The following is a 21200-nucleotide window of genomic DNA, read 5'->3' as shown; positions in this document are numbered from 1 at the left end:
GATTTTCCCTTTTGGGCGCTCTAGTTTTCTGTTAGAATTTGGTAAAAAAAAAAAAATATATATATATATATATATATATATATATATATATATATATATATATATATATAATTTACCAGCTTAAGGTCGGTCCATGTGGTGAAATACCTTGACCTCGGTCTTAAATTGTAATAATAATATAATTACAATTCAATTACAATGCAATTACAATTACGATGTAATTAAAATTACAATGGAAGATCAATGCAATTAGTTACAATATAATTACAATTACAATATATTTATAAATAAAAATTACGATGTAATTCCAATTTAATTACAATATAATTACAATGTAATTACAGTGACAATTTAATTACGATGTAAATATAATTATTTATATGATTATCAATGTAATTGCAATGTAATTACATTTACAATGTAATTACGTATATAATGTGTTTTATAATTGTAATTACATTGTAACTACATTGTATTTGTAATTACATTATACTGTAATGTAATTGAATTATATTGTAATGAATATATGCATTATATATGTAATTACATTATATTGTAATTACATTGCATTTATATTAATTAGATCATAATTATATTGTAATTGGAATTGCATTGTGATTGGAATTGCATTTTGATTACATTGTAATTAAAATTATAATGTAATTAGAATTACAATGTGATTGCAATGTAATTCCAATTACAATGTAATTCCAATGTGATTTCAATTTAATTACAATGTAATTGCAATCACAATGTCATTATAATTACAACCCTCCTCTCTTTAAGGTTTCAGGAGATTGAGGTGGTAAATTTGACATGTGTCACGTCTATCTGGATGTTTGACCTCATATTCGACCTTTCCAATTCACTCTGTGACCTCAAAGGGCCCATGTCATTTGGCAAGCAATTTTGAACTTGAAGTGGGCAGTAAAACACGGACTTTATCTCCTGGTGCAAATTTCCTTAACCATGTCCCTCTGGTATTCAGGTGAGATTGATTTTCTTGAGACTGTAGCAAATTCTCCTGGGTTATGTGACTCAGTGCATAGAGTTTTGCTCTCAGGTCAAGAATGTATTGAATTTAATTTTTGCTTTGAGAAGGCTCCTCCTCCCAAATTTCTCTGATTTCTAAAACACCATGGGGCTTGTGCCCATACAACAATTCAAATGGGGAAAAACCAGTGGAGGCTTGTGGGACCTCGCGCACTGCAAATAAGAGGGTCTAGCCACCTGTCCCAGTTTTTAGCATTCCCATGAATGAAATTACAAATCATTTTTAAGTGTTTTATTAAATCGTTCTACCAGTCTGTCCGTTTGCAGATGATAAACACTAATACAAATCAATTTAATCCCCAATAATTCATACAATTTGTGCAGTGTGCGTGACATAAAAGTAGTGCCTTGATCAGTCAGGATTTCTTTTGGAATCATGGTTCAGGAGATAACGTGGAAGAATGCCTCCACAACACTGCGTGCTAACGTATTGCAGAGAGGCACTGCTTCTGGGTATTGTGTTGCATAATCCATTGTGACTAATACAAAGTGATACCTGTGTGCAGCTCAATCTAATGGCCTGATGAGATCCATATGTAAGGTCCTCTAAAATAATACTGTATTTTTTACTCTATATTGGACTGACCTATTTTCTATGTTAATTAACTCTATTTACCATAATGCCTTATGGTTTAGAATATTTTCACTGTTCTGATGTGTTATGACATATGTTAAATTCAGACCAATCATATTTATTTGTTCTTTGTATTTTTATTTGAATTTTATAATCAACCAATGATATTTTGTAAATCAAAAAATGCCCACGAAATCACGAGCCCTCAACATTCTATCACCTCACGAGAGATGCTCAAGAGAGTCCGTGTCAAGCCCTGGAATAGAGAGAGGATCCCGTTTTCTGCAGTGTGTCCGTACTAGTTTGGGGAGACTTTTTATCTTGTAAATTCGACCTGTGTAAGTCGGTGATCATTCTAAGGGACTCCTTGCTGTTTGTTCCCTTTTCTCTCCCCCCCCCCCCCCGCGTTTTGAAGTGATAAGGTTAATTTAGTTGTCCTGCTGTTAGCTACTGGGGTTAGCTGGCTAGCTGGCATAAGTTACTGCTACACCACTGGTGCTTAGCTGACTGCTGTTAGCGCTACATCACCGCTGAGGATTGTTGCTCCCCCAAGGACTCCTCTCATTTCTCCGGAGCTGGGCCCATCAGAGAGCTGCTGCTGAGGCTAGCACCTGGCTAGGATACCAGCCAAGGGTGCTGCCTCTCGGGACTGCAGCAAGTTGCGAACTAGTGCACCAACGGGCCCCAACAGCACTCTTGTTTGTTGATTTGATACTTTTATTTATTTATTTATTTACCCCCCCCCCCCCCCGACTGTTTATGTAGCTTGTGTGGTTTTGATGGGCATTTTGGTTAAATCTCTGTTTGTCTTAACCCACGTAATGACGACTTAACAAGGTTTGATATCTGTAGGGCTGCAACCATTTATTAGCTAACTTTTAAGGTGTTTGGTTTTGCCTACTTGTCTTGTTAACCTTCCTTGTCCATTTAATCTTGAGTGAGAGACTCCATTTAACGCTTTAAGTGAAAACTGTTTACACTCCTCTCTCTCGCAGTTTTTTTGTTTTGTTTTACTAACTTTGGTCAATTCATTCCTTGCTTCTCAGGGAAGCCTTTGTTATATCAATAATATTTCCTATTATTATTATTATTATTATTATTATTATTATTATTATTATTATTATTATTAATAAAAAACATTATTGTTTAATTATATCCTGGGTGTATTGGCTGCTCATTTTTTTAAACAATATTTAAATGTGCTGACATTTACACACTGGAGATGGGCTATTAGCTTTGCATTCACCACTGATTTAATGCACTCATTCACTTCTGTTTATTTTAAATTCTGAGGAAATACACCATACACTAACTTCAAAGGTAAGTGCAGTAGTTATACAGTGGAGGCATCATGCTATTAAATTTATCATTCTTTAGATTTATTATTATTATTCTATCTCTATTGTACTTGCAAATTTATGGTATCAGGAATCTCAGCCAGCTCATCATTCCACTGCTGAGAATTCAGGATCCTGTTGCACCATTATTTATTGTCATTTAGTGTAACTCTAAGTAGCCTGTACTGTGTTGGGTGACTAGCACCCATTTAAAAAGGGGTTACACATACTAATTCGTTCAAAATGGATCTCAATTAATGGCAATGGGCACAGTGGCGCTTTTGGTGTGACTGCTGGATTCACCAGCTGACATTCACGACATGCCGCACACCACCTGCAGACATTGCCACAAATCCCTGGCCAATAGAAACAGGCCATGAGATGATTTAGTGTTTTATCCTGCCCCCAGGGGTTAAATTGGGCCGGGGCTGTCTGGGGCTGAGCCCCGGCACATAAGCTCGGAGCGGATGGCATATGATCACGCACACATCAAAAGCAACAAACCCTTTTCACGATTTTCAGTTCTGAATAATTAAATATCATTTTATTAATCAATAAACCCATGACTTTTATGAGATAGATCATAGTTTTCCTGATAACAAGACGACCTGTCAAAGCTATTTAGAACAGAACTTGCGATCAGAGATTCTGGTTTCTGGAACACTGCGTGGGTTGCCAATTCCGCTTTTTATAAGCGACTTTGGTGTTTCTTTTTTTGTGAGCTCGCTTTAAAAAAAAATCAGAAGTCATGGTTTGCGGGTTTTTGGCCTTGTGTTTCAGCGTTGTGACTTGTTTATAATTTTCTCCGTACACCGTCTCCCCTTTTACCTGCATACGATCCTAATCCATCAGAGGTGCTTGAACGAACTGTCTGTGCATTTGGCGAGTTCAATTTCCATAGTCCCCAGTTATCGACAGAAATTAGCCAGGGGGAAGGGGGAGATGTCAGTTAAAGTTAGCTACTGAGATTGACCAAAAGTTGAGCCTAACGTTGCCTCAAGTTAGCTACCTTTGGCAAACATAAACAAAACACTCGTCTTGTGCTCTAGCCTTAATTAACTGTCGATACAGTCAATTTCACTTTTATACAAGAAGGTTAATAAATTGTTTTGTTGTCTTGGATTTTTAGAGGTCAGCAGCTAAAGGTTAAAAATGAGGAAAGCAAAGAGGAGGAAGCTTACAGATTTCTTCAAAAGGTGGGCAGCAAACAACATATCTGTTAAAATGTTAATTTAAGGTACTGTACTGGTAGCCTGGTTAGCACCAGACCATATCACATATGGTCTGGGGACCCTCCTATTCTAAATCCCGTACGGGAGTGTGGTTTACCTAAACCATAGCCAATTAATGCATTTTCATTCACAAGTTCTCTGAAATGTTTTACTTAGCCACTGTATTGTTAATATTATTAGTGTTTTATTATTTATTGTTAATATTTAATTTAATGTTAATTTATTATTATTTATTGTTAATATTATTAGTGTATTATTAATGTAATTATTATTGTTATTATTATGTATTCAATTATTTATTTGGCATGTGGTGCTTTTTGTATTGTCTAGAACATACATAAGATGAGCATAATTTAGCAGCAAAATAGAAGCACAATCATTTGAATGCAGCAAAACTTTTGCTGCATTCAAATGATTGTGCTTCTATTTTGCTGCTATAATATGCTCATCTTATGTATGTTCTAGACAATACAAAAAGCATCACATGCCAAATAAATAATTGAATACATAATAATAACAATAATAATAAATGCTTCCAATGTAATAGTGTTGTTTGTATTTGGTTGCATTCACTGCATGAATATATTTGATTGACAATTTGACTGACAGTGTTTTGGCATATTTAACATTTATCCTCCAAAATAAATCAACTGTTTTGGTTTAAGATTGTGCAAGCCTTCAAATTTTCTCACTGAACATTTCTCCTTCACATTTTTCACCTGTAGGCATGTGACAAGATTTAACATGATATTGCTCAACCTACCACTGTAAAGTCAGCTAACAACTTATTAAAATGCACCAGAATTCAGCAAATAACATGTATGATAATAAAAAACTTCTGGGGGAGGACCCCCAGACCCCCCACTAATCATTTCCTTCAAACCAATGTACAACAACCTGTACAATCTGTTACATTGGCCAACCAATTTACATTCAAACTGCCATAATGTGTAGGGGGGCACTACAAGACACACATAGGCCTACAACACACAGATAAGGTGTATATCTCTGTGCAATATGATATGGTTATCAAATTAGAGGGTTATTTTCCAAAAAGTATATTGGGGCAGGGCGGCGGGGGCAGGGGCAGGTACGAGGCAGAGCCCCCCCACATAACCAATACCAATTTAACCCCTGCCTGCCCCAAATACCCAGCCATAGGATTATGATGAGCCACATGGAATAATCGTTCCCTATGGCTCTTCAGGATCAACAACTGTGTCATCTTTTCTTTAGTTTGAGTGTCCTGTGTCACTCAGTATAGCCTATTCTTAACAATACAAAAGTATGGGAAGGAACGTGCAATGTTAGGCTGGAGGATTATTTGTCCATCAATTACTTTCACTTGGTCAAAAAACATGTCTCAGAGACTCGCCACATGCCTGCTCCAATGGGAAATCCCCTAAGGGATTCCCCAGAGAGGGAGGAGGGCTCTCCCCACTCTCTGTATCATCATGACATGGAACTGACGCAGACTGCCCTGGGACCACCTCACCAGCCAATGTTGTGGCGGGATTCCCCTGTGATGTGCTACTGCAGGACCCACCCACTACTATCTGTTTCATTAAGGTTTTAAACCCTGGCCAATCTGTTCCCAAGATCAGTGGGTGAGTGAGGCTTGGACTAACCACTGCCTCTACACTATGCTTTTCTCCCTGGAAATGAATGGTGATGGGCATTAAGGAATATTTATGAATATCACTGTGCACACACTTAACCTTCACCAAAAGTGCATTCCCCACTGCCCCACATTGAATCAGGCTTTGATGTATGGAGGTCTGATTACACCCTGAATCCACCAAAGCCTGATGTGTACCCCCTTGGATACTCACCAGTATGTGATACGTTCCAGCTCGATTGGAGGCGGCTTCTGGCATGTCGGGGATCCGGACCACTGCCCCCACTTCCACCTGGCACTGGTGCTGGAAGTGCCCAGGCTCCCAGCAGCACCAGCACATCAGCCCAGGCCTCACCTCTGCACTGCTGGGGTGAGGAGTACTCACCTGCGAGGAAGACAGAGAAACATAAGGGGAAACACGGGCTCGGGTAGCTGGCTGCAGGGAAGTCAGCCCCCACTTCCATGGTATGGGGAAGGGATGGGAGGGAGGGGGGAACAAGGGGGCGGGGGTCAGAATGAGAGAGAGAGAGAGAGAGAGAGAGGGAGGAAGAAGTAGAAGAAGAAGAAAAAGAAGCAGCCGGCTTTCCACCTGCCACTGGAACCACTACCAGATGGTCCTCCGCCAGCTCAGTGGCCCAACCCAGCAACGCTGGGCAGTGGCACTGGACCCATTCTGCTGTCCCCCTTCAGCAGCCGAGTGATGAATCGCTCCAGTGCCACCGCGTCGATGACTTCTTCAACATCGCAGTCCTCTGCTCTCAACCACCACCGGCAGGTGTCCCACAGCTGCTGGCCATAGGCAAAAGGCCAGTCGACCTCCTCCAGTTTCAGTACACGAAAGCGGTGCCAATGTTGCTCTGGGGAGTGGCCAACTCGCTGGAGGATTGTGCCCTTCAGGTCCACATAAAGCAGTTGGTTCTCCACGGGCAGTTGCTGAGCTATGAGCTGCACTTCACCAGTCAGGAATGGTAACAGGCGGGCTGCTCATCTGACCACCACCAGGCCTCTGCAGTTTGCTCAAACAGCTCCATAAATGCTTCCAGGTTCTTATGCAGCCACACTTTTCAGCTGACTCAAATAAATGATGAATGCACCAATGCACCAGCGTAACTTCAGCCCAGGGAAGACAAAGACTCTCTGCTCCTTTACCCCTTTTATCTGCTCCCTCTCACTGCACACAAACTCACAGACAGCACGTTAATCCACAACAGGTGCTTCCACTTTGCCACTCAACTTCCCTGGCTTCGCTCTCCATTCACAAACTGGCCCTTGACCATGCCCCTGCTGCCACAGTGTGAATGTGGTGATCATTTGTAAATCACCTTATCAGCTTGTCCTCAGGTGACCTCCACTTCATAACATTCTTGACATACATTATCCAGGTGATTCTCACTGGCCCTGCTGTATAGCAGATGTGAAATCGAAAATTAGTTATATGTGTAACTGACTCTGTAAACCTTGGTTAACCATCAGGAAGTGGCTCAGACTAGGTGAGAACATAATAACCAATCACAATGCAGCTGAGGCATGTCTCAGAAGGTAAAGTAAAAAGGGAAATAAAAGCAGAAAAAAGTAATAGGTACAGTAAAACCAAGAGAAAAGAAAACTGAGAGGTACCAGAACAAATAATGTGGAACAATAAATTTAAAATAAATAAAAAACAAATAGACAAAGCAAAAAATTAAGTCAATAAAAAAATAAAAGAAAAGTGAAAATGTAAGGTACAACCTTTAACCAAGGGCGGACTGGCAATCTGTGCGTTCTGGAAAAGTCCAGAACGGCTGTCCGGTCTACGGCCATCAGCTTTGTTCAATAACCAAAATTTTCAGTCTATCAACTAACAACAGGTGTCGCTAAGACGATAATTTATCCGTCAATCATTATTCCATAGGCCTAAAAGCCAACAAAGAAGAGTAACATTAGTGTCTGTCAACAGAAAGATGGCAAGCAGAAAACGTAAGGAGAAAGGTGGATGGGAAAAGTTAAAACAAAAGAAAGTGAAGTCACTTGAAGAAGATGCTTCAAAATGTAGAAAGCTCACAGAGCTTTTTGGCAGTAGTGCAACTGCAAGCAGCAGCAGTAACGTTCATGTCACGTTATCACCGAGCGAGACTGAGAACCAGGTGGACATCCAACCTGACCAACCACATGCTGATGATGATAGTCATGATGAGGGGCAGGCAGCTGAGGGAATTTCACCGGAGGAGGAGGTACTGGTAAGTGACAATGACATAAAACCCTAGCATAAAACAGGTTACGTAAAGGCCACTCATAGACCCCTCTCATAGTAGGCCAATCTTCTATTGACTGGATTTGCAGTGTGATGATGAGAAATGTGGTTTATTGCTGTCAAAACAAACACGTAACTACCAAGCAAGCAAATTATAAATAGATAGGCAAGCACAAATGGCCGCAATTTCATATGTTCACCTCTGCATAATTCATGCAGATTAGGCTCTTTACGTTCAAGAGAACCAAAGCTCTAGCCTATCATTAACCAAAAGTTTGAGGGGGAGAAGTGTTTTCCATTTTGGCACTATTTATCTTTGTCTTCTCTTTCGTGGTGCGTGGTGGAATGTCTGTGGAACAGGCTACAAATGTTGTTTGAAGGATGATTGGTTGAATGGTATCATAACTAATCACAGCAGCAATGCATTGTGCAATTTGTTAATAGCCTAATTTTAGATCTGTTTGTCAGGCTTACCTACCAAAATATCAGCATAATATTAAAACTATAAAATGTGTCAAGCAGGCTAATTCTTACACAGAATAGACCTAAAAGGCTAAAAATGTAATTGGGATTTAGGAAAAACCTCCAAATCTGTTTTATTCTTCTTGTCTGTAGCCTAGGTATCAAATGCTATGTTTATCCAAAGTTTTGGCTGGTTTTTAAAAATAGAATTTTGAGGTATAAGTACAAGTTTAAAGGCTGTCATTCCAAATAATACTATTAAACAAATGTTAATCAAGCATATGTCAGTGCACAGTGTGAAGGGTTTTCCTAGATGCCATTGCATAGTTTAGATATAATCAACAATAGCATTAGCATCCAACTTCATCTTTTCAATTGTTTGTTTATTCAGGTTGAAGATAGTGGCAGCCAGAGGTGGAAAGTAACGAATTACATTACTCGCGTTACTGTACTTGAGTAGCTTTTTTGTGTACTTATACTTTTTCAAGTAATTTTTAAAGAGTGTACTTTTACTTAAGTATGTTTTCTTTAAAGTAGTGTACTTAGGTACATTTTACATCACAACCGTTACTGAGTAAAAAAATAAATAAATAAAAAATAAAAAAAGGCTAAAACGGAGAAGGGGAAATGCGTTCTGGAAATGAATCACGGGAAGGACAGTTGTCACGCGCGCGAGTCTCACACAGACGATGGCGGACATGCACCGGCGCTTTAAGGGCATAGGCGGTCTTTCCATTGGGCAAAGTCGGGCAATTGCCCTGAGCCTCGTCCAATTAGGGGCCTCGTCGTCGCGTTACGGTATTCCTGTTTTTCTGCATGCTATACATCATCATTTACTATGTAATAATTCATTGTGATTATACATATTTTCCACTCGACATGAACCACATTGCTACGAAAATAATAAAAGCAATAAAGCATGATTCACGTGTAATCCTACAGCTAGATTCACAAGCAAAGCCACCAGTATGTGACGTGATGTCCCGCACAGCTATCTGGCTTCGCTCTTTCTCAGAGCCGTAGTGTCTGAAGTAACCTAGGCAACGACGCGAGCGGGCTGAATACATGCACCAGCACCATCTAGCTCTAGCTGCAGAGCCCTCGTAAAATTTTTTGTTAAAGTAAAATCAGAATGAAAGTTCTTCCACCGAAGAAGAACCCAGGGCCAGCACATGCTGTTGGGTTTTGCCAACAGCAATGCTAGCTGCAGTGGTAGTCGTAGAGATATCGATATTATACCACCAGCATCACAAATTAACTCGTCTCGCAATGAGCATGAGCCAGAAGAAGAAGCAGGCAATCAATCCACTGATGACACGGCCACAGAATCGGTGAGTGAAGCTGAAAGCATTAATGAGATTAGCAGAAGTGAAAGCCCTATAGTCACTATCAGTGAAGATCCAGCCTTATGGCCAGCAAAGTTAACAGACACAGAGAGAATTGAAATAGTTAAAAAAGGTCCAGTGCAAATTAAGAACTTTGCTTTCCCACCCAATGCGGATAAACCACCCAGGAAATTTACCAAAGAAAACTATGCTATGACCACCCATGAGACTGATAGATGGGCACACCGACAGCAGCGCACATAGACAGACAGGCAGACACATACACACATTCTCCTCTACTGACACACACACACAGCTTATATTCAGATATTCAGTGATCTTTATTGGGGTTTTTTCAATCATTTCCATGTGTTCACAATAAATATTGTTCGTCAGTACATATGATTCATCATCTCATTATTATTACAGATGTATGGGTTGGGGTTGAGGGGGGCCTCCAAATTATCCTTTGCCCAGGGCCTCAGATTTCCTAAAACCGCCCCTGTTTGGGGGGGGGGGGGGGGGGGGGGGGGGGGCTTCGGGGGGCTCAAGCCACTGGGCCACAGCCAATCAGGGGCCTTGTAATATTAATAAAATAATAAACTGTCGGAATCGTGGGCCTACATTAATGTACGGAGAGAAATAAGGTTAGAAATGAATGAGCGCACAGTAGCCTGCTGTAAGAGACATGGTGGATGTAGTTTGCGAAACGAACACCCACAACTGGACCAGAATAAAATGTAACAAAATGTAACGTCACGCACGAAAGCGCGCTAAAGACTGCAGACTACTGAGACACACATTTAGAGGCTTTGAAAGATGAAGCGTTCACATGTTAGCGGGGCGCATAAAAGGAAAAAAAAGAGAGAGATGCAGGTAATGATAGAATCGTTGCCTAAAGTCAGACTTTTTTAAGGTAAGGATCACCAATCTGTTCAGAATATCAGCTACTTATCAGTTATCAGCCTACCAGCAGCTAGGCTATGTGCAGCTAGGCTAGATATGCTATGATCTGTCCAACAGTAAAATAAATCAGTTGTGATTTGAATACGTGTCGTGTGATTTGAGTTATAATCCTGTTAGTATAATAGCATATTTCGATGGGGATAATAAAATGTCTAAAACGGCATCTACTGAAGAAATTGATGAAAAGATTGTAGGCTATAATGTTCACAGTTTGGGCAGCAGACAGAGTAAGCATACTGAGGGGAATAGCAATACAAAGCTAGCGCAGATCCACATTTGTCGCTAGCTGTGTTGGGTGTGTTGTTAACCCGTGTGGATTTAAGTGAAATACTTGAGAAGTTCTGTGGTCAAGACAACGTTTTAAGGTAAGGGCGTTTGATTATTAATGTTTGCCCGCCGTGGCTTGTTGTTGACGAAAGGCCCACATGATTTTACCTTATGCAGCTACTGCTAGCGTCATGCTTTGAACTAGGTTAAGCTCATTTGCGCTAAAGGATGGGTTTATTGAAGGACTTTGATGTAGCTAGTTTCTTTTTAAAAAATCGTATGCTCAAAACAGTATGCCTGTGTTCATCATGTTTAACTTTTTTCTTGATGGAGTGTGTGAAATATTGTTGCAAGTGGTATTTCGATGCAGTCATGTCAAAAAGGCAGTTGAATGCACGGTCTTCTTCAAGGAGAAGGAAGACTTGCATGATGCTTGAACATAGATCGGTAAAATAGACCCTAGTAGGACTTGGTTTCGTGTATTTCAGTCTGTAGAGTTATGAGTTTGGCTGCTGTCCATGGTGTTTACGTTTCATGTGGCCGCCAAGCCAAGTACCTTCATCATCATCATCATCATGTTCCCCTGTCAAAAGTTAAACTCTCTAGGGGTGCTTCTGCTGTAGCAGTTGCAGCAGTTGCTCAAAGTTTGATTTGTCCATCATCATACGTCTTATCTGTTGGGTGTCTATGCCCAGCAGATTTTCCCATTTCGTCCATTTGTAACCATTTTTGTCAAACAGGAGCTGCTTTTGCACTTGGTTATTGCCCATCCGGCAAACGTGAGCAATATATTTTAGTTGTTGTACGTAGCAGGATAGTTTTATATCCTGGGTTCCTGTCAGTTTCCGGAGGTCAGCATTGGACATCTTGTAGCTCCAGTCTATATCTTCATTTGTAGTGTTCTTTTGGTCAGGGGCATTCTTTTGTTTATATCCACCTTTAATCATTTTCCTTAGGAAGCCGTGCCACACTACCTCAATTTTGTGAATTTCACTGGATGATAGTTGCCATGCCTGTGTGCTGTACAGGAGATGAGATCGAACGCATGCCACTAGGAACTTTATACGGGTTTTTAGTAGTATTCGGTGGTCGGTTAGAACGTGTTTCAGTTCATTCCATTTCATGAATGCAGCACTTATCCTAGCATGCAGGAAGTGTGAGGATTCATCACAGTTGCTGACATTATAACCAAGATATTTAAAGATGCGGACGTTTTTAATATTAGTGCCGCCAAGGGAAATGATACTTGGTTTACATTTGATATCCTCATTGACGTTAAAAGCCATTGTTTCTGTTTTGACATATGATATTTGTAAACCAAAGCAGGTGTAGGTCTTATCATACAACTGAAGAATATTCTGAAGCTCCTCGATGGATCCAGCGAGTATGGTCTGATCATCTGCATATAGAATCTCTGTTATGCAACCCTCTCCTGATGCTCGTGCTTTCGTATGCATTTCTCTTGTGGATACCTCATTTGGAATGCAATATCTGAACTTGAAGCCTGTATCTGGGTACAGTTTTGATATCTCATGCTGTGCAATCCTGACAACAAAGTCCATATAGATATTAAAAACTGATGGCGATTCTAGGGCACCTTGTCTTGCAGTGAATGTTTGTTTTCATGCCGCCGAGCTATTTTTATGTATTTTATTTTTTAAAAGGACTTGTCTGTAGGTGTGTGTGTTTTATGTTTACAACACATAGGTCTACATTAGCGCACGCGTGCTTGTGTGGTTATCTCTGGCCATGCCCCTGCGTGAAAGTTACGCAGTATCACTGTCCTGTCCGTGGTAATAATCAGAACCGGCTCTGTAATGATAATGCGCGCGTTCTTCTCTCCCTCTGTGGTCAGATGTGTTGAGCAATGTGAGCGTGGGCCTTGCGCAGCTACGCTGAGCCAAACATAACCTATCGTAGGCTTCTAGGCTAATTACGCGCTTACACTGTAAATGCTTGACACGTATTGCAAATAAAATAAGAGTGTTTTCCTGGCCAACGGTAAGGGTAGGGTTGACAGGTAGCCTATGAGGGGCCTAGCCCCTGGGCCACGGGTGTTGATAAAGCGCCCCTGCGGACATGGAGGAGACCGAGGAACCTGAGGTGGAAGACCCTGCAGAAAACGCAATTTCTTCCAGTAATGAAGTGCACCCCTGGCCCTACATACGTGATCACTTCAGCTTCGTAGAGAAAAGGGGTGACAGTTTCATTATGCAATGCAGATTATGTGTGCCCAAGAAGACAACCATTGCGGCATACAAAAATTCGACGTCTAATCTGCGCAAGCATGTTGAGGTAAGTATTGTCATTGGCATCATAATCACGGGTGCAGATAGAGGGTGGGACGGGTGGGATTCATCCCACCCAGATTTAAATTCACCTCGTTCGGTCCCCCCCACTTATAGGGAGGAAAAAACGTCTATGCTGTCTTTCTTTGCATAAGGCAAACCTCACGGAAAAATCAAAAGACTAATTACCATTCGGTTTATTGAGGTGCACAGCAGTGTATACATAGTTGCAACAACTCACATAAAACAAAACAAAGACTGATATTCGCTTGGTTGAGCTGCGCAGACTGCACAGGTTGCGAGCTCGAGCTTGGTTACTATGGTTACCCACAACAAGTTTGACAGGCATATCGGGGTTGGGGTTGGTTTGCTGGCAGCTTCCCCCCCCCAGTTTTTTGTCCCCCCCAGTTCAAAAAACGTATCTATGCCCCTGATCATAATGTTTCCTTTCCATAGTAAAACCGACAATAGGCTGGTTATATTCCAAAAATAGTGGATGGCATTGCTAATGTTGAAGTAGCAACCTGTTGGTACTGTAACATAACGGTAACTAGTCTGTTATTCAGTTGGCTAATCATGCAAGCAAGTTAGCTCGCCAACCTGACGTGATCAGTCCTCCTACCATTCTACATCCAACAGGCCAGAAAGGAATACTAAGCAAAACAAATAATGTTTGAATTGAATTGTTCAATAACACACAGTGCACACAGGCAAGCTACGAGATTTCGGTGCAACATTTCACTTTCATATTTCGTGTACAATGCTTTGTGTGTGGTCAGGGCGATGTAAACGACATGACTGTGTGTATTGACCTTTTTTGTTTGTCTCAGTTTTAATGCAGCGTTATCCTAAGCATTCAATTTGATACACTTCCTTTAAATAAAACATCTGGGTTGAGATGTACATATATCCTTGTTTCCTCTTCTTTTTCATTTTTGCACAACACAATGGAGGCAGAAAACACCCATTGTTAAAAGTAACGTTTTACTTTTACTCAAAGTACATTTTAAATTATCTACTTTTTACTTTTACTTGAGTAGATTTTTTGTCTGGTAATTTTACTTGTACTTAAGTAAAATTTCATCAGAGTAACAGTACTTGTACTTGAGTATAATATTTTAGTACTCTTTCCACCTCTGGTGGCAGCTCAAAAGATGACAGGGAAAGTCCAGGAAAGTGCCAGAATGAGGGATCAGTGCCCCAATATTTCAGCCGCCCCAGTTCAGACAGTTACAGCCTGGAGCAGTTTTTCAGTTACCTCCCCCAACAAAAGCCCAAAAACCTGTCTAGATTGTTCAGCTGTAGAGATGGTACTAACCGTAAATGGCTTACATACTGTGAGGAGAATCACACACTATTTATTGTTGTAATTATTGTTGGCAAAGTCAGTTACAAATATCAGTGATACAGATTTTTTTTCTCTTTACAATGCAAGCATAGAAGTGACTGTAAAATAGCAGTATAAAAGACAATGTCTATGTTCATTTTTGTTTAGGAGATGCAAGTGATGTTTAGTCGTTATTGAATATTAGGTGTTCTTGAATTCTTGAATAAACAATCATAATAGTTCATCTGTGTGGGTTTTGTTATGACAGACAATATACCACTATAGCACTTTACTATAGCACTATACTATAGTATACTATAGTATAGTGGGCCTATTTGGGGGGAAAGTCCAGGGCCATATTTTGGTCCCAGTCTGTCCCTGCCTTTAACGACACCAAAATTTATCTGTGATTTATTTGTTTGTTTGTTTGTTTGCTTGCTTGTGTAGTTACATATGGAGTCATAGGAGTATCATAAACAGACTAAATCTGTAAAAGAACAAGAAAAGAAATATTGAAAAAAAATGTTTAAAAATGAATAAAAATAAAAGAATTGGAAATAAGTGTAGAAATATAAAATAAAATAAATGCATAAATAAAAATAAAAGAATAAGAAAATAAAAAAACACAAAAATAAAATAAGTAAATAAATCTTCTTCTTCTTTTGGCTGCTCCTGATTAGGGGTCGCCACAGCGGATCTTTCGTCTCCATTGCTCCCTGTCTTTCGCATCCTTCTCTACCACACCTGCCACTTTCATGTCCTCTCTCACCACATCCATGTATCTCCTCTTTGGCCTTCCTCGTTTTCGTGTGCCTGGCAGCTCCATCCTCAACATTCTCCTTCCCACATGCTCTAAATCTCTTCTCAGGATGTGCCCATACCATCTCAGTCTCATCTCTCTTAGCTTAATTCCCAAGCTCTCCACATGTGCTGTCCCTCTGATGTACTCGTTCCTTATCCTGTCCAACCTCCCATCGCAAACCTTAACATCCTCTACTCCGCCACCTCCAACTTTGCCTCCTGTCTCTTCGTTAAGGGTACGGTCTCCAATCCATACATCATAGCCGCTCTCACTACTGTGTTATACATCTTACCTTTCACTTTTGCTGGGACTTTCCTGTCACAAATGACTCCCAAAATCCTTCTCCAACTGCTCCACCCTGCCTGCGCACTCTCTCTCACCTCACTATCGCAGCCCCCATTTTCCTGCACAGTTGACCCCAGGTACTTGAATTCACCAACTTTCTTTATGTCTACTCCTTGCATCTTCACTACACTCTCATCCCCATTATCACTGATGCACATGTATTCTGTTTTGCTACTGCTCACCTTCATTCCTCTTCGTTCCAATGCATACCTCCATCTCTCCAAACCCAACTCAATCTGTGGTGTACTTTCACCACATATCACAATATCATCTGCAAACATCATGTTCCAAGGTGACTCTCACCTCACTTCGTCCGTCAAGCTATCCATCACTATGGCAAACAAAAAAGGACTCAAAGCAGATCCTTGATGGAGTCCCACCTTCACCTTGAACCATTCAGTTGTTCCAACTGCACACCTCACTGCTGTTTCACTGTTCTCATACATGTCTTCCACCACTCTAATATACTTATTCACTCCACTCTTTCTCATACAATGCCATAACTAATCTCTTGGCACTCTATCATATGCCTTCTCCAGGTCTACAAACACACAATGTAGCTTTCTCTGGCCTTCTCTGTACTTCTCCATTAACATTCTTAAAGCAAAAATTGCATCCGATATGCTCTTCCTTGGCATAAACCTGTACTGCTGTTCACAAATTGTTACCTCTCTTCTCAATCTCGCCTCCAATACCCTTTCCCATAGCTTCATGGTGTGGGTCATCAATTTTATTCCTCTGTAATTACTGGAGCTCTGTACATCTCCCTTATTCTTGTATATTTGGACTACACACTCTTTCTCCATTCATTTGGCATTTTCTCATTCTCTAGGATAAAAATAAGTAAAGAAATGTAAAAATAAAATTAAAAGAATGAGAAAATAAATGCTTTTTTTTTGCTTTTGCTATTCCCTGTTGTTTTTCCCTGTAGAGGCTTTGCAACATCATGTGACCCCACAGCAATGGTAACTACACCGCCATGACAGGAGGCAGCTTGTGGTGTTTCATTCAGATGAGTTAGTTGTTATTGATTGGTATGGGAAGGTTTTATGGTGTTTTTGGATGTGCAAATCATTCTGAATGGAAAAAAAATCAGATCTTTTAATTTACCAACAGTAATTCATCATGGGGTGGGATAGAGAGATTTCTAAATGGAGAAGGGAAAAATGGCTCACAAACATACAAAGTGCAGCGAGGTGCTTATTCTTATACAGAGAGGTGAACATGAGTGTCAGAGGCAAAGTGCAGCGAGATGCTCATTCTTATCTAGTGAAGTGACCATGAGCTTGAGCACCTTGCTGCACTTTGTCTCTTACACTCATGTTCACTTCACTGGATAAGAATGAGCACCTTGTTGCAGTTCTGAAAAAAAAAAAAAAAAAAAAAAAATATATATATATATATATATATATATATATATATATATTATTCTTACCTTCATGGAAATTAAGTGAGCATACCATCGGGTTTTTGACCTTTCCATTCGACAGAGTCCCGCCTCCAAATGTTTTTTTTCCCATTTTATGTTTCCCTTCTACATTTAGAAATCTCTCTAGTTTTTCCCCTGATGATGAATTCCATCCATCCATCCATTATCTGTAACCGCTTATCCTATGCAGGGTCGCAGGCAAGCTGGAGCCTATCCCAGTTGACTATGAGTGAGAGGCAGGGTACACCCTGGACAAGTCGCCAGATCATTGCAGGGCTGACACATAGAGACAAACAATCATTCACACTCACATTTACACCTACGGCCAATTTAGAGCTGATGATGAATTACTTTTGGTAAATTAAAAAATCTAATGTTTGTTTCATTCAGAATGATTTGCACATCCAAAAACGCAGCAAAACCTCCTTATACCAATTATTAACAACTAACATGTCTGAATGAAGCACTCCAAGCTGCCTCCCATCATGGCGGCGTAGTTACCATGGCTATGGGGGTCACATGACGATGCAAAGCTTCTATTGCTTTTTTTTTCCCCTTGAGAGGTCAAGCTGTCAATGAACTGGCTTTGGGCGGGCTTTCCTGCTCTAGCTGAATCGTCAATTCCTGCACACGTGAGTGTGGTAGTGGTTTGAATCGGAGCGGGAAGGAGAGGATTTGCTTCCTCTGTGTATGCTGGCCAATATCTGGTCTTAATATTTTACAGTTTTAGTCTTTCTTATGGCAATCCTATGACAGTGTTCCATTTCTTCATGTTATTTTTTCCATGTAAAATGATTTGAACACTACTCATTATTTGTAAACATACATAATGTGGTTTTCTGGAAAAGGCTGGGTAGTGTAATGAGTAGCGTCGCTGCCTCAGCACTCAGAGATCCCTGTAACTGGTGTAACCTTTGTAAGTATAAATTATTTGTAGATTTGTGTAAAATCATTGAGTTGACATCGAATATCTTTAGCCTAGGTGTTTGTAAAAGTTTGGCTTCAACTGTATCAGAATTAGAATATTATCAGGTTATCATATCGTTACTTTTCCAAATGTATTTTATGGATTCCAGCTAGAATCTGCAACAGAATACTTTTGTTTCTTTGCAGTTACGGTATTTCAAAGACAAAAAGGACACATTTGAGGATCACAGTTCTCATCTTGAGGCTTAAAATCGAAATAGAGCTTGATTAAATGGCTTCTTGCAAATTTTGTTAGTCAGAGAGTGGCTAGTGTTTATTGTGTTGAATGAAAAGCCTTTTTGTGTGATACCGCATTGCATGTTGCTTTGGCGTGTAACACTCTGGATGAGATTTTATGGGACACTCTATAAGCTTGTCTTTTCTCTTTCATGTACTCGATTCAGGTCAGGGTGTTATGAGTGTGACATACATAACACAGTTATTAGATTCTCCTGCAGACCCATTTTTTGCTGGATGTAAAAAGCAAAGGCTTGCCATTCGCAACATTACCTTCCCATCAGCCCCTGTTTCCATGGCAACCCTGTCAGGGCAGCAGAGATGAGCGAATAGTGTGAGGGGAGAACATCCCTCTTTCCCTCCCTCTCCCCATGCCTCTCGTTCTTTCGCTCTGTGTCCCTCACTGTGCCAGTGCAGAGCGTTCCAGGCTGCCTTGGAGAGCAATTGATTGAGGGAAGTGGTGTAGTACAGAAGTCCTGCCCTCCATCCATCCTTGCTTGGTTTCTTCTGTGTTTTCCGGGACTTCTCATTCTCTTACTGCAGACCTCTCCTTCCACTGTGCTGTACTTTTAGAAGGGACAGACTGGGATGGGTTGTGGAAATTCTTCTGCCACTAATACCACAGCAGGAGGTGAGTACTGTATATTTGTGAGTGTTTACAAAAAAAACAACAAAACAAAACAAAAAAATCCCCAAAAAACAGTGTTGGTGCTTTCGGGCACATCATTAACAATATCTGTTAGGTCATGGACATATGTATCTGTAGATATGTGTGTGTGTTTTCGTGCCCTCCAGTGTAACGTGAAGTTAGGATCCAGTCCTGTCATATTAGCAATAAGTTATATTGTCTCAGGGAGTATAATGTCCTGCATGGGGCTAAGTTGTGGGCACTCCCAGGTATATTAGCACCTCATGGAGGTAGGAACCTTGATTGTATAAGGGAATATCATAGGTTTTTTTTTACATTTATTATTATTATTTTTATTTTATTTTATTTATTTTTTTTGCAGGAGAAGTTAGTTTCCAGGGGAAGATTCATACAGCTTTTTCTTGTTTAGTGGTGCAGAGCGTGAGATTCTAGTCTGAGTGTTTTCAGCTGGGGGAAAAACCTCCCCTTACTGAAAAAAAGAAAAGAGTTATTTTGGAAACTCTGGTATTTGTGGACAAGCTTTGATTTATGGTGTGTGTGTGTGTGTGTGTGTGTGTGTGTGTGCGTGCAGTACTTGTATTTATCTGTACTTCTCTTCACCATCTCTAAATATGGATTTAACTGTACATGGCCTGACTGATATGGCATCTGTGCCAGTGCTATTTTAACACGCTTTTAATTTTGCATGATGTCTTTGTTGTACTCTCTCTGTGTTGTATTTCACTTTACTGTCCTGGACATGTTATTTCTATACTTGTAATAGTTGTAGGTTGGTCCTTTGTCAAAAATGCGGCATATAGTTTTAAAAATATGTTCACTGAATAAGTTTTCGTTGTGTCATTATTAAGTCATGGTTTGTGACTTGTGGTCTTGTTGTCATTTCATCATTTCTCACCATGGTGATTCAATAATAGCTGAAATGTTTCTGAAGCGCAATTGCTGCTGTTAGTCATCCTGAAGAGAGAAGCTTCACTGGAATGGCTTTATCAGGCTTCACCAGCCAAAGCAATGCTTTTATAAACACCGTTATTAGTTTACCCAGAAAGCACTGTGTCCACACAGGACAATTCCATCTGCTCTCCAATACGCTTCTTGGCCATTGGATTTGTTTCTTACACAATGTTGCCTGGATACATATCCTGACCGTGTAGAAATGACCTACTTTTCTTCTTCTTCTTGTCTTGGTCTCTTACTGTATGCTTACTGTAAGCCATTCCAAAGTTTACACAAAGACCACACTCTTCTACGAGGCGAAGCCATGAAAAGCACTGCGACTTTTATAATGTGCATTTACACAGTTCACATCCTGCCAGCAATGGCCTATGCACAGGACATCAACAAGCATCATTGTTTTAGCTTCTTACCTCACACTGGGCCAAGAAGAGTGACTATACAATCACACAGTTGTAACACTAGATACTAACTGCTCTGGGGTGTCAAAGTGAAGCATTTCAACTAAGGGACCATTGTTGATTGAATTGTAGAAAATAGGCTTGTTCATATGTGAGTGACTTTATAGCTACAACTACTCAATAATGTTCAAGCAGTAACAGTCTATACACACACACACACACACACACACACACACACACACACACACACACACACACACACACACACAGAGTACCAGCTAAAAGTTTGGACATGCCGTCTAATTCAATGTTTTTCTTTATTTTTTATTAATTAAAAGACACCTCGTGTATTAAAGTAATGATGTATGTCATTTCTCTTTACTTAGTTGAGCAGTTCTTGGCATAATATGGATTATTACAGTTGTGGAATAAGGCTATTTACTGTATTTTTATCATTTACTATTTACTGTTTGATCTCAAACTCATTAAGAAGGCAAGAAATTATACTAATTAACTTTTGACGAGGGACCTGGCATAGTAGTGAGCCGATATCTTAGAACAGGGCATCATTGTTTATAATATGGCTCAGATCTTTTAGCGAGTACAGTAAATGGCAAACTTGACATGATGCTCTGGGTGTCTGGACAGTATTTTTACATGTTGCTTTGCCCTATATGTCAAAGTCAAGTGCTTTGTGATTAAGCAGGAGACAGAGCTCAGAGTGCTGCTTAAGTTGTCCTT

At 40.2% G+C, this 21200-nt stretch overlaps 1 protein-coding gene across 1 annotated transcript in view; it reads left to right on the top strand.

Annotated features, from left to right (window-relative positions):
- Positions 1-21200, top strand: part of LOC132873061 (overexpressed in colon carcinoma 1 protein homolog) — a 38718-nt gene that overhangs the window by 4976 nt on the left and 12542 nt on the right. The window contains exon 2 of the mRNA XM_060908284.1: positions 18871-19089. Coding sequence (XP_060764267.1) covers positions 19047-19089 — 43 coding nt within the window. The 5' untranslated portion in view covers positions 18871-19046. The remainder of the gene's footprint in view (positions 1-18870; positions 19090-21200) is intronic.

Source organism: Neoarius graeffei, chromosome 2 (assembly GCF_027579695.1).
Source record: "Neoarius graeffei isolate fNeoGra1 chromosome 2, fNeoGra1.pri, whole genome shotgun sequence".
Lineage (NCBI taxonomy): Eukaryota > Metazoa > Chordata > Actinopteri > Siluriformes > Ariidae > Neoarius > Neoarius graeffei.
This window is presented reverse-complemented; position numbering and strand designations above follow the sequence as displayed.